General features: G+C 27.9%; 1 protein-coding gene across 2 annotated transcripts in view; it reads right to left on the bottom strand.

Moving 5' to 3' along the window:
- The window catches only part of LOC107455881 (uncharacterized), an 86,744-nt gene extending 75,848 nt beyond the window's left edge, over positions 1 to 10,896 (bottom strand). For both annotated transcript variants that reach the window (XM_071183344.2, XM_087167975.1), the window contains exon 1: positions 10,640 to 10,896. In XM_071183344.2, the coding sequence (XP_071039445.2) occupies positions 10,640 to 10,739 (100 nt within the window). In that variant the 5' untranslated portion in view covers positions 10,740 to 10,896. The remainder of the gene's footprint in view (positions 1 to 10,639) is intronic.
- Between the last annotated feature and the right edge of the window lie 2,982 nt (positions 10,897 to 13,878).

The raw sequence follows: 13,878 nt of genomic DNA, 5'->3' as shown, positions 1-13,878 counted from the left end.
GACATTGATCTGAAGGGAAAGGACATTTTTTCCAGATCTATGTACCCATGATACTGCTCAGTGGCCGACATTAGGACCTTCGATTCCACAACTTTTACGAACCAGCATAATGTATCGTATGTACTCGGTGGATCTTTAATGGCTTTGAGGATTGAACCCGCCCTTCCGCTCAGAAATCCGATTCTCTAACCTCTGGGCTACCATGGTACAAAGCTAAAAAATGCTCAACAAAATCTTAATTTACTTTATGAAGCCGTATAACTAATTTATAATATTTTTTATGTGATTAGACTTTTTCTGATAACACAGCATCTAGAAAGATTTTCTACTGACAATATAAATAAATTAAGAGAGTTAGAAACATTTTACCTGAGATCAACTGAATCCTGAAAGTTTTGTTGGTTTATAAAACAAAACGGGAAAAGGAAGAAAGTTTAGACGAGTAAATTTTTAAGCAATTTTCAATTTTCCGCAAATTTTTGTCAACTAAAATGTATTAAAGAAATGAAACATTATAAATATGAAATTTAAAGTCTGATCAATGCTAAAAATAAAATAATATTTTAAACAAAATCAATTTCAGATAGATGGGTTCCAGCTTAGCTGGAAAGTAAAGGCAACCTATGCGCAATTCAAACCACATAGTCGCAATCATGCCATTGGTCACGAAGTTGTGAGTCCTTCAAATCCATGTATCCCTGGCCCCAGCACGCTGCTGTAGGAGTGTTTTTTTTTAAAAAATAAATAAATTAATTAAATATTCAAGCTTTTTAGGGAACTTTGTTAAAAAAATGTATTGTAATTTTGCACTTTTAACATTTGTCCCTTTCATAGAAGACTTGAATCACTATCAGAATCCATTAATTAAATCAATTCACAGGCAGTTCGAATGATAAAACAAACTTTTCGAAATAATAATAAATGCCAAACATAACTCTAATTACACTAAATGACAGTAATTAAATAATTTTTATCATAGAAATTAAATAATGAATTATTCAAATATTATATGGGTGTTAAAGTAAAAAAGTTTAATTGAGTCTGGTTGTCTGTGAGTTGAATTCGAGTGCCCAATAATCGAATAATTATATTTCATTTAGACCAGGAAAATTAATAGATGTTTTTTTAAAGATTCAGTTTTAAATAAATAACTCGCAACTAGATAATTTTTCCATTTATTATAAGAAACCGTTGGTTTATCTAATAATGTTTATTAGTAAAGAGAATTTAAATTGTTTTGTTTCGATTAACTTATTTTCTATGCTGTGGAAATGAAGTAATTTGTATAAGCAGCTGTTATTTATTGTTTCGAAATTGATGGTCTTATGAATTGTTTAATGTTTATAATAAATTTTAAAGGCTGAAAACGCAATAAAATTTCATGTTTACTGTAATTTCGAAAAATGTTCGGATAAACATATAAAATGTTTCATTTATTTATTTTTCTTAATTGAACTACTAATATGATTACTTATGAACTCTAGTTAAAGATAATAAAAATTTAGGACGACGAAGATGATTTAATAATACCCATTAAAAGGATTTACTTTCTCAAATCTTCTGGTCAATTAATTTCATCATTTTCATTACCATATTAGTTTTAAAAAATTAAAAAAAAACAGTAAAGTTTCTGTTTTGTGTTATTTTTTCAATTTTCAAAAGATAGAGACTTTAATTACATGTATTTCATTTAATGACAAGTTTTTTTATTTTTGGTTTACAATGCTGGAAATTACACATAAACTAAATGCAATAAAACTAATTTTGACTCATGTCCTTGAAAAAAACCATTACTGTCTAAAGTTAATTAGATACATTGTTATAAGCGAGATTAGGAAATGCATTGCATACAAATGAGTAAAAACATTTGTGTTTTTAATTAATTTTGAAGGAAAAAAGAAAAATTGTAGATTTTATAACAATAAAAAAACAGTTTAAAATGGAATTTTAAACTTTTCAGCTTAAAATGCGTAAACTATGAAAAAAAGCTCTGGTGGAAAATATAATGATAACATAATATAATGATAACATTATATAATGGTTACATAATATAATGATAACACAATATAGTGATAACATAATATAATAATATAAAAATATAATAATTACTAAACGTACTAACAGTGTTTAAAGTATGAGAATAACATGTTACTGAGCACTGTAATATAAGTAAAACAATTTAATAAGCTTAGTTGTTTCAACATAGTAACATTAAATTTGAATATTTAATGCTAAATATGTAAGCATAAATTTTTTGGACCTTTAATGTTATGAAAACGTGGCCATTAATGCAACGCGTGTCTAAAAAAATAAACCATAAAACTCCGTATTTCGATTTTATTTTTTCTTTAGAATCCATATTGTAAAAATTATAATACATTTACCACTTTATGTGCAAATACTTAGCATACAATGTATTGCGCACACCTACTTATACATTCACCTTTTAATTTAATACTTTATATTTACATTTTATAACATTTTATTTAATTTAACAATTAATTTTTGAAATAAAAAAAGATTTTGGAGTGTATTTATTTCATTTTTAGATGTTCAGTAATCTTTAAGTCAGATCAAAATAATACAGAAATTCAAAACATTTAAAATTTTAGAAAGTTAATTATAAATGTTAAATAATAATAAAATAGTAATAAATGTTATTAAAAGTATCATTATTTTTGATTAAACAGAAAAAACTTTTAAAATCAAAACGAATACCTTTAAAATAATAAATTTAAATGTTGTTGAATTTGAGAACTGGAAGCAAAATAACTATTAAAGCTCCTAAAAAATTCTTACTTGTTAAAATTATAAGGACATTTAGAATGATATTTGGGAAACGACATTTAGTTTTAAATACAAAAGAACATTTTCTATAGTTTATCTTGCGCAATATATATATATTTAGTGAACAAAATTAAGCAGAAAATATATATTATTGATTCGAATATTTCTCTAATTGCATTCTTTACAATTTATCTGTAATAAAATTTTGTAGTCCAAACATCACAAATAAATCTCAATTTTTCATTTGAACGTATTTCTTAGAATAACAATGGGAAAGAAACTCAAGGTTATGTAGATATACCTTCAATGTATTGTTCGAAAACTAAAACTCCATTTTGAATCACGTTCCGTTAAATCAATTTTCATATTGCATTGTATATTCACATTTACGGCTTTCTCTGTTGTTGTCTGTATTTTCCTCGTTTACTATGACTCACATAATTAAAAGAGTTAAAAAGAATTGTGCTAATTGCAGTGCTGATTTCTTTTAAGTTCTATTTCAACAGTTTTTCATAAAGATAAAATAAATTTGTATTCATTTAACAGTAACTGAATCAATTCAGTAAAATATACTTTAATAAAATTATTTTGATCTAAATTAATATAAATGCAGTTGTGAAATATAATTTTGGAAACACTATTTATATTTAACTGACATTTATAAATTAGTTTGCTTATGTGCTTTAAAGTTTTATTTACAAATGTTAGAACAATCTGGAACAAAAATCAATTTACGATTTGAAGATGCATTAGTAAGAAACTTCTTAGAGTTGTAATAATTAAAAGTATACTTTCGATGTTTGGCTAATTTACAGGCTAATAGTTTGAAATCCTTAGAATTTAATAATTTTGTGCTAAAATGTTTCAATTTGCTTAAAAAGTTCTTGAGATATGGCGAAATACGCAAAAAGTAAAATTAATAATATAGGTTCCATACTTTGGATCGCTTTCCTGACCAAATTATGGGGATCATATTTCTCAGATTGCGGCTACCCTCTATATTTTGGAGGTTAAAAATTTGAATCCGTGGAAAGAAAGATATGTTAATTCCGAGAAAGTACGTTTTTTTTGTCTGACTTCGTAACTTAAAACATCGTCTGCCCTATTAGCATTTTTGAGGTGACAACCCGTAAGTTTGAGTCTTAGAACGTGAAGATCCGATCATTAGATCAAAAGTCATAGAGTTGTCCTGTTTTTTTTCCTTTTTTGACGCACTGTACATTATGAATAGAGGGAAGAAAATAAGGCAGACATTGAGGGTGACCTTCTTCTCTTTAATGATGATGAAATCAATATCTCTTCAATTTATTTTGCGCGGTTGAGTAGCCAAATCTTTCATTACTTGAAATATCAGTAATTAAGTTAAAGCAGCTTGTTGCTCTTTTAATATTTTAACAAATAATTTATAAAGCTTCAACATTTACTCTGGAAGGTAATGTTATAGCATAGCTAAAGGTACAAAAAAACTTGTTCTGTTTTCTTGCTCCTTCATTTTATCAATATGAGAAGGATATTTATTTTTGAAACACAATACGAAAATGAAATGAATAAATTTAACGATATATAATTTTGTAAAAAAATGTTTTTTTCGTAAATAAAACTCTGTTAATATTTTGAAAACTGCGCTTTCAGGAAAGGAATAAAATGATTATTACATTCAAATGAAAACGTAGGGTTATGGATATCCTGGTTAAAATTATTTAACAGCGTTAAGAGTTTTATTATTCAAAATCCTATCAGAATAATCTCAAAATAATTGGTGTCATAACAATTGAGTGCGAGAGATACTTAGAATTTATAAGAAAATCTGAACGAAAATAAGATTTAATGGATTAAAATAATGTGTATAATAACAATAAAATACGGAGTTTCACACAAATACTAAAGAATCAACAATCGCAATTAATAGTAATTGAATGTAATAGAATTTAACAGAATTTGTTTAAATACTTTTTAATATCATAATTTGCATTACATTTCAATTAGAATAAAAAAATTGCTATGTAAAAATCTTGAATATATTTACATGCAATTAACCATCTTGTTTGAGACGAGCTAACTATTAACTTGTTATTTGATTTTTAACTTATTTTATACTAAATGTATTTAATATATTAACGCACAATAGAAAAATCCTATCAAATTTAAAATTTATATTTTTGAAAGAAAGTTCTCTTTATCAAAAATTATTTCTTACAATATATTTCATTAAACAGAGTAACTATTTGTTTTTCAAAAATTACGCATCCTGTTGTGAAATTTTGACAATTATGAGAATATTTTCTCAGTTTATCTGAAAGCATTGATAAAGTTCATAATTAAACAAGAAAAATAAATAAATAAAACTCCAATGTAAAATTATTCCAATAATGGTTTTTTAGGAAAAACAAATGTATTTGTGTGAATACAATCATAAAAAGTATGTAATTTAAAATATGAAACGAAAGTTTGCCAATCGTTTTTAAATTAACAAAGAGTCAACTTATATTTTTAACAAGCACCAAAGTTCCAATCATTATCTCATTTAATTCTAGACATATAACTTACTCAACAAATATTATATAGAATCACTCTTTTATATAATATTTTTTCAAATCTATTTCTCCTATTTTTTTTCAAGTAGACACGCTTTCACAAATGTTCTCAGCATTATCATTTTTATTTTATTTTATTTTATAACCGTAGTTAAACAGTCGACCCGATTTTTGGGTCTACGACTACTACTGTTCAACTCTGCAGTCTTGTAGTTTTGAACCCAATGCAGAAGACAAGGGAACTCCTGGATCAAGAATTGCGAGAAATTTGCCTTCGTGGAAGACTTCTTGATGGAACTAACCCGCATTTGTGTTACATGGAGAGGAAGACCACCAGAACCTACCACGGTTAGCTTGACGACAAAGGGACTCTAAACCATGATCCGTCTACCACTGAGGATAATTTCACGTCAGCACTGTGGTCGATGCAAGCCGTATACAGATTCGTATCGATTAGTCTTTGCTGGGATTCGAACCCGGTTCACCTCATTTCAGCATTATCATTGTCTTTAATCTCTCTGTCACGATCACTAAGACGATATTAATCAGATAGCCCTATGCCTTCATTTATCTTACATTGGTTCACCGCTAAGTATTCAAGTTATCTTCGCTGATGAGGTAACCACGGGATATATAATATTAGATTTCCTTAATGTGCATTTAATGTCATAGTTTTATAAGTTACAGTTAAAAATTTTAAAAAGTTCGTCTTTTAGGAAAATAGTACGCTTTTTATACTTAGGTGTACATTTTCTATTGAATAATATTTGAGCTTATCCTGTATATTCTGCTTATTTTGCTTGTATTTGACTTATGTTCATTAAATTCCATAGATTTACAAGTCACAGTTAAAATCTTTAAAAAGTTCGTCCTTTATAAAAATTGTACCCTTTTTATACTTAGATGTATATTTTCTATTGAATAATATTTGATCATCCTAGATATTCTGCTTATTTTGCTTGTATTTGTCTTTATGTGCATTAAATGTCATAGTTTTATAAGTTACAGTTAAAATCTTTTAAAAATTCGTCCTTTAAGAAAATAGTACGCTTTTCATATTAAGGAGTACTTTATTTATTGATTAATGTATGATCAGCCCATGTATTTTGCTGAACTAGTTTAGTTTAAACAAATTATTGCTAGATTATTTTCAGACGTAAAATAAAAATATTCATATTTTATCAAAATAAATGTGCTAGCATAAACAATGAATGCAGAAAATTAAAAGTAACTTAATATGTAGAAAAATTTAAAAACATTCTTATGTTTGTTATCCGTAATGTAATCTGTTGTCTTGTTAATAATATTATACTGTATTAAGAGACACTGATACACGTACGTCAAAAAGCACTTTTCCATTACTTATTTTACATCAATATTATCAAAAATTAATTTGTTTAAAAGTTCGGTCACTAATTAAGTTTTTCAAAAAAAAAAAAATTTTGGTAATAAATTTTAAGACAGGGCATTAAAACACAAAAAATAACACTTGGTTATGATTAACAACAGTTTCGGCACCATAGCACAGCGCTTCCCGATTTTTTACGGCTACGGGATCCTAAATAATCTGCCCTCTTTTGGCAAAATCCAATTTTATAAATAATGCTTATTAAAGTAATTGTAAACGTCATAACTTAAATAAAGACTATTTTTCAAATATTTATTTAGAGGAATGAGGATTATTCATTGTTTTATTATTAAATAAAGCAATATTAAATGAAGTTTTATGTCCGACTGTTAAATTTGCACTCTGTTCAGTGTTAAAGAGATTGTAGCTCCCCCTAGAGAGAAAATAATTCGTGTAACGAGCAGGCAGTGTACCTATGTGAGAGTTTTTGTGTAACAAGTGAAGAGATAGCTGAAAATAAAATAATGCTGTTATAAGGTTCTGGTTATCCTTCTTGTGTAGTGGAATTTATATGAACTAGCGAATAAACACAGTCCTTATGCTACATATAGTATAGTTATGAATTTGTTTTTGGTGCACATACAGAAGCCGGAAATGAATAAAATAAGTCAAATTGTGGTTTCCCTTGAAATGAAATCTTAACAAAAAACTGCTATAAATGTTAAAAATGGTTAATAAGGAAGTATGTTTCGTTATTAAAAATTTAATTATTTTATATCGATTTGAGAAGCTTTTATTCAATATAATCTAATTTGTTCAATATATTATTAGAAATATTTTTTTTCAAAAATGCCATTTCTATTTTATTGGCATCTTACTTGAAGTTTTTTCTTAAAGGCAACAGAAATATTAAATAAATAACGAATTATAGGTTTATTATAATTTTAATCTGAGGATTCTGAACTCATCACTAGTTATAAAAACTACTAACTCAGGGAACCGCAGGGTTCCGCGGGACGCCATTTTGGAACCACTGCTCAAGCAGACAGAACATCAGGGCTAAAATATTTTGTACCTCACTTTTGTTAATTGTACTTGTGGCAATACTGAAACAATATCTGTTCCTATGACTTTCATTATATTTTGCTTTCATAAAAAAAAAGTAAATTATTATTTATTTCAAAACAAATTTATGGATCTTAAATTATATCGTATTGCTGGATTAATATATTTTTCATTTTTAGATCATCCTTCTTTAGAAAAGTCTAGAAAGTATTACGAAAAAAATAATAAAAAATTAAAAAAGATTTAAAACTCAGTTGCTTTTTTTAAATCACTTTTAACCATCTGATATGAGTTAAAAATACCTAAACCTCTTGAATAAAAAACTCAAATCATTTAAAGTGGAAAAAAAGTTATTTCGTAATGAGTATTGATTTAGAAATGGAAGGTAATATGAGACCTTTAAAATACGTTATGGTATTTAAAATCAATGTTTACATCTTTGTATCTTTAATGAGGCCGTTATACTTTATTTAGAAAAAAAAACTAAAAGCGTAACTATTAAAAAAAAAATAATTTTACTTAGTTTGAGCATTCTTTAAGATTTTCTTTGTGTCATATTTTATCCATTGGTTTCATACATTGCAATGGTACAAATCTATATTTTTGATAATAATAGTTTTTGTCACCTTAATCGTAATTTCAATAAAGCATAATTTTAAAAACGCAGATTAACTTCTTGATTCAAAAGCATTTTCGAAATTTATTTTAAAAATCAATAAAAATTTTCATGCTTTTTTACATTTGAAAAATTTTTTCAAAAGTCAATGAAGAAATTCTATTAAGTAAAATAACCTTATTTCAAATTTATTGGGAAAAGGTTTTTAAGTTAAATATCCTTTTTAATTTGAAGCATTTAAGATATTCAAGAAGATGCACTTGAATTCGAGAGTATTGAGTATCGAGTTGTTGTCAAGGTAACAGACGATAAGAAATAAATCTTGGTGCTCAGAATTTTTATTTCCTTTCATTATCGCTGGCAAAGACATAATTTTCCCCTTCCAATGATCAAGTTTCGTGACGGTTGGCAGTTAAATATCACCGTTGTCATCAACATAGTTTAAAAATGAGTTGCAACTGATTCGATTTACCGATATTTCGATTTTCACGCTAAATTCATTCACAGTATTTAATTTGTTTTGAATAGCTTTAACATTTTAAAGATAAAATTTGAGATAAAATAAGTTTCGATAGCTATAGTTGTTTTGGAAGGAGACAATTAAAAAACCACCTCCATCGAAAATGAAGTAGTAGTCCGCTAGATAAAAAAAAATTTCTGCTCGAAAAAAATTAACGAATGGAGCATTCATAGGCACTTGGAAAAAATAAAAACTATTATTAAAATAAATGGAGGTTGTTTTTCAAAATATACTTTTCATCACAAATATGTAACTGACATCAAAATAATATTGCTTTTTACAAAGCTCCGATACAAAGATAAATATTGCGTGATTTTCTCATTATCATGATGCATTGCAGTACTGTAGTACTTTTGTGTATGATTTAAATTATTGAAAAATTATTATTGGTATTTATACAGATTATATATACAATAGTTTAGAGTAGAAATACTTGATACACGCTTTAGTGTAAGTACTAAATACCCACTTTAATGGAATTTAATGAGTATTTAGTACTTGGGAGTATGGATATGGGGTAGTATAGATATTTAATGGGTATGGGTATGGGGTAGTATGGGTATTTAATGGGTATGGGTATAGAGTAGTTGGAAGTATGCTTGAATTAATTTATTTAAACTTAAAATTTAAATTGCTTCAGAAAGTGAAATATAAAATGGTGGAAATTTGTTGATGATTCATTTACACACTGTTAAAATATTTATCTGTCAATAAAGCTGTAGTGTCATAAATTGTACACTTTGTCACTTTAAAGATGCTTTAGTTTTGTTGTCTGCGCAAAAATGCATTAAAATTTTGAGAATTCACTCATTTTTTGTGGAAGTTTTTTCGTCGTTCAACTCATAACTAATTATCGAGTTTAAAATAAAGTGCAATATAAGAAAATGTTAATAAAATAAAAGAATAACTAATGCACTTATAAGTGTTCATTGCTATTTTTTTTTTGGAAATTATCTTTCGTATTTTACCGCTTGTTTGTTTTACTTCTTTTTGATGAAATTTATTTCTTTTAAAACTATTTCCTGAGCGAAAAAAAACTTCGCTGTTCTTAATAATGAAAAACTAAACAAACTCAATGAAATTCAAAAACACAAACTCGTTAGTATTTATAAAATATCATTTATATCTCAAAACTCAATAGTATTTATGATTTGAATACTATTGGGAGATTCTTTGATAATAATAACAAGAAAGAAAGAGATATGAACTAATACACTTATGGATGAACGATGAATGGATGTTTTTTGCATTTAATATTTTTACAAAAGGAAGAAAAATTATCACAGTTGTTATTTTTGACTTAGATTTTGATAGCATGAAAATTGATACTGAACCTAGTTATACATTTAAAACTTTCAAAAAAATTTATTATTTTTCACTAAACTAATTTTGATTGATTTTTTTTCAGAATCAAAAAGCTACTTTAATTATTTTTCAATAATTTATATTTTAAAAACTTACATATAAACTTACATATTACTGATAATTTTTTTTTAATGAAAAGCAGTACATAAATAAACTGTCGCACACAAAATGCAATAGAAATAATTTATTCGAAGGAATTGAATAAAAATTAATAAACAAGCATTAAAGTTTAGTTTTATGAAATTGAGACTTAAGGTTGACCGCCGGGCATTTGCGTAAAATGGGCCGCAAATAATTCCGCAGTCAGACGGTGTCATTAAATTTTACATATGGCTCACAATAGGGCGGGGGTTGCCGGACAAGGGCAAAACTATGAAGGGCGCAAAAGTTAACAAAAAACTCACCTTCTTCCACTTTTCTTAAAATATGCTCCTTATGCTCTTCGGCGCAGGGCTGCGCCAGAACAAGAAGGAGGTAACAGCCCGGAGGGGCACCGGTCGCCATGCTTAGGGCGGCCGGAGAAGAAAGTTTATCGCTAGGAGAAGTACCACCGGGGCGGTACGGAGCTCAGAACATAGCACTGGCGAATGCTACAGTGTCGGAACACCGTTGCTGCAACGGCCAGATGCTTCGGCACCGCAGTGACGTCACTGGATCATGTGACGGGCACTGCTGCACGCAGGCGGCAGTGGCGGACAAGCGGCAGTGGCGGCAATAAAAACAATGGAGGAAATATATATATATTTTTAGGAAGAAGACCTATACCCCCTTCGTCTCGACCGACGCCGGGATGATCAATAGATGAGGCAATTCCATCAGCTGTAATGCGGAGAAAAACCAAACACGTGGTCGGAGATTTTTTTTTCTATCTCCTTTTCTTCCCGGTTTCTCAAATTATAATTGGAAATCTCTTCAACTATCTTAATGTTGACAGCGAATGAACTGGTTTCAAATTTTTCACTGCAGGAGGGATGTTTTCATGTTTTAAATTCTAACACAGATGCTGATATAGAATTGTTTTTCGCAAACATATTTACTATTTTTTGGATTACAAACGGAATTTTATAATTTTTTTTCTTCGAAAAATTTTTTAGAATGCCATACACTAAATCAATAAATATTTTTTTATAGTATGTTTGGAAGTATTAAATTAAGATCGTCATTGAGTGAATGTGATCAAAATTGTTTTATATTGCTGTAAAGGAGTCAGTCTAGAACAATTATTGTAGTTTCACCCATTTTAAAAAATATAATAAATATCTATTAATTTTTAGCGTGTTTCTTATCTTTATAAATTCTATCATTCATGCTTATTTAATTTCGTAATGAATTCTGTTTTCGTATAAATATGGTTGCAAAAGTAGTTAAAAGAGTAAGTTTTTGAATTTTGAAATTAATTTCGATTTTATAGGTTAAATTATGACACAATCATTGAGTTTCTTAGCCATATTTGAACAAGAATTGATCAGCAAAAAAGGAGTAAATATTTTTTCCCTTCATTGTAAATAATTCCAGATAAAATTAGGGTATAAAGTACAGACACTTTGGGTGTATCATTTGTAAAATCCACTTTACAGTGAAATTTATTTTTACCGTAAAATATTATACAGTGATTTTAACAGTAATATTTATTTAATTGTATAGTGATTCAGCAGTTTTACAATAATTATAACAGTAAAAATTCGATAAATCAGTTTTTTGTTCCTTAACATGCTCCGATAAAAATGGATTTTGCGGTAAAAAGTACAGGCACCCTGAGTGCTGATACTTTTTACCGTAAATTGATCTGGAATTTTTAACAGTATACATGCAAATGAAATACTAGCAAACACAATCCTTCTTTACTTATCTTTTTGCCAACAACTTGGAAAACAGTTTTCCAGTTTGTAAGTATTTGAAGGTTGATTGATTTATGCATTTTTTAAGGACTATCTTAGGACATAGTTTGGGAGAACTATTGAAAAAACGGGCTTTGTTTAATTTAATTGTTTCCATTAAAATACTAAAATGTAAACTTACAAATTTATTGTTTTTTAAAATTTTTAAATTAGATTAAATAATACGAAGAAAATAGCTATTATTATTTAAAATCAAATTGGTTGGTAGGTACTTTATTTACGTCGCACTAGATCTGCACAATGGACTATTGGTGACGGTTTAGGAAACATCTCTGACGATGATCCGAAAACATGCCATTGCAAGTTCAACCCTCTTCAGAGGGGATGGCTCCCCTTCTTTGTCAGCCCGACGACCTGCGCGAAGTAGAGCACTTTACGGTAGAACAGTTTAACGAGAACCGATACCGCGCACCCTCGGTCCCTACGCAGGCTGATCAACGAAGTCACTCATCCGTTTACTGACCGCAGCCAGTGATGCTTGTTGTTTGGGAATGGTGTCTTTACGATCAGTTCACTGCGGAACTAAAATCAAATTGCCTAATTTTGTTGAACAAAGGAGTGGAAAGTTAGCAAGCAGGGAAGATATATTTCTTTATTTTTAATTAGAAAAAAAGAATTGTCATTTAGATTTGTTTATTCTTTTTAATTCAGTTTTATAGTCTTTTATAATGGTAAAAAATATTTTCGTCTAGGCGAATATAAATAAATAAGAGTAATTTAAACTACTAATACAATATTAGTTGTAGAAAGGTATATAGCTTAATTTTAACAAAAATGCTCATTTGTTTTGCTACCAGTCCCTGAATTCCACAAAAAACTATAAATCTAGTTAACTTTTTTTTGCTTAAAATGTTAGGCTGTGTAGTAATAGAAAAGAATTATCTTTTCACAACACATTTTTCTTAGTACCCATTTTTACTAAATCGATTTTTCCAATACCCAACAACGGGAAAGAGGTGAGTTGAAAAATGCAATTATCGGATTGCTGCAATATCAGCTGATTCTTATAAATTAGCTTGATAATTTATAATAACCTAAGCAGCTTTTATGTTAACTAAATATTTGATTTTTTATTTATTTAAAGCTATTTATGCCATTAAATAAATAATCCCAGAAAGCTGAAGCGGTAAGATATTACCTGATAAAAGAACTTCATTCACTTCAAAAATATACTAGTAGGAAATTACAGTCGACATGTTTCAAGCGCTTTAAAAATAGGCGCCCATTTTCAAGACTGTCCAGACGTGAATGAGAATAAACAAAAGTGATATGAAATAAAAAAATTAAAGTTGTCAATGAAAAATGGCCAATGAAAAAAACTTTTTCTTCCATTTATGTAATTTGCTACAATTATGTAATATCTACATTGTTATTTCAAAGATATATAAATAGTTTATTAATGTTCAATGTTTACAATTTTATCTTGAATATGCCACCAAGTTTCCTCGGACGAAGAATATTGATGGCTAAAAAAAGATTTCTTTAATTTGAGACTTTAATCCTTAATCGGAAACGTTAACTTTAGCGATTTAAAAGGTAAGGCTGAAAAATAAACTTCATAAAAAATTCTATTGTTTTGAGTAAAAGAAAGTTCAAAAGTTCATGTAAGAATCTGCATTTTAGAAGTAATTTTAAAATGACAATTTATTAACTGAATTGGAACTCAAATGTGAAACTGTTTGAAATTAATATTTTATGAATATCTTAAACGTGATTTTCAAGTCAGCATTATTTATCGCGACTTT

This window comes from Parasteatoda tepidariorum, chromosome 7 (assembly GCF_982258835.1).
Source record: "Parasteatoda tepidariorum strain Cologne lab strain chromosome 7, Ptep-v5.0, whole genome shotgun sequence".
Lineage (NCBI taxonomy): Eukaryota > Metazoa > Arthropoda > Arachnida > Araneae > Theridiidae > Parasteatoda > Parasteatoda tepidariorum.
Note: the sequence above shows the minus strand (reverse complement) of the source record. Positions and strands in the feature narration are given on the sequence as shown.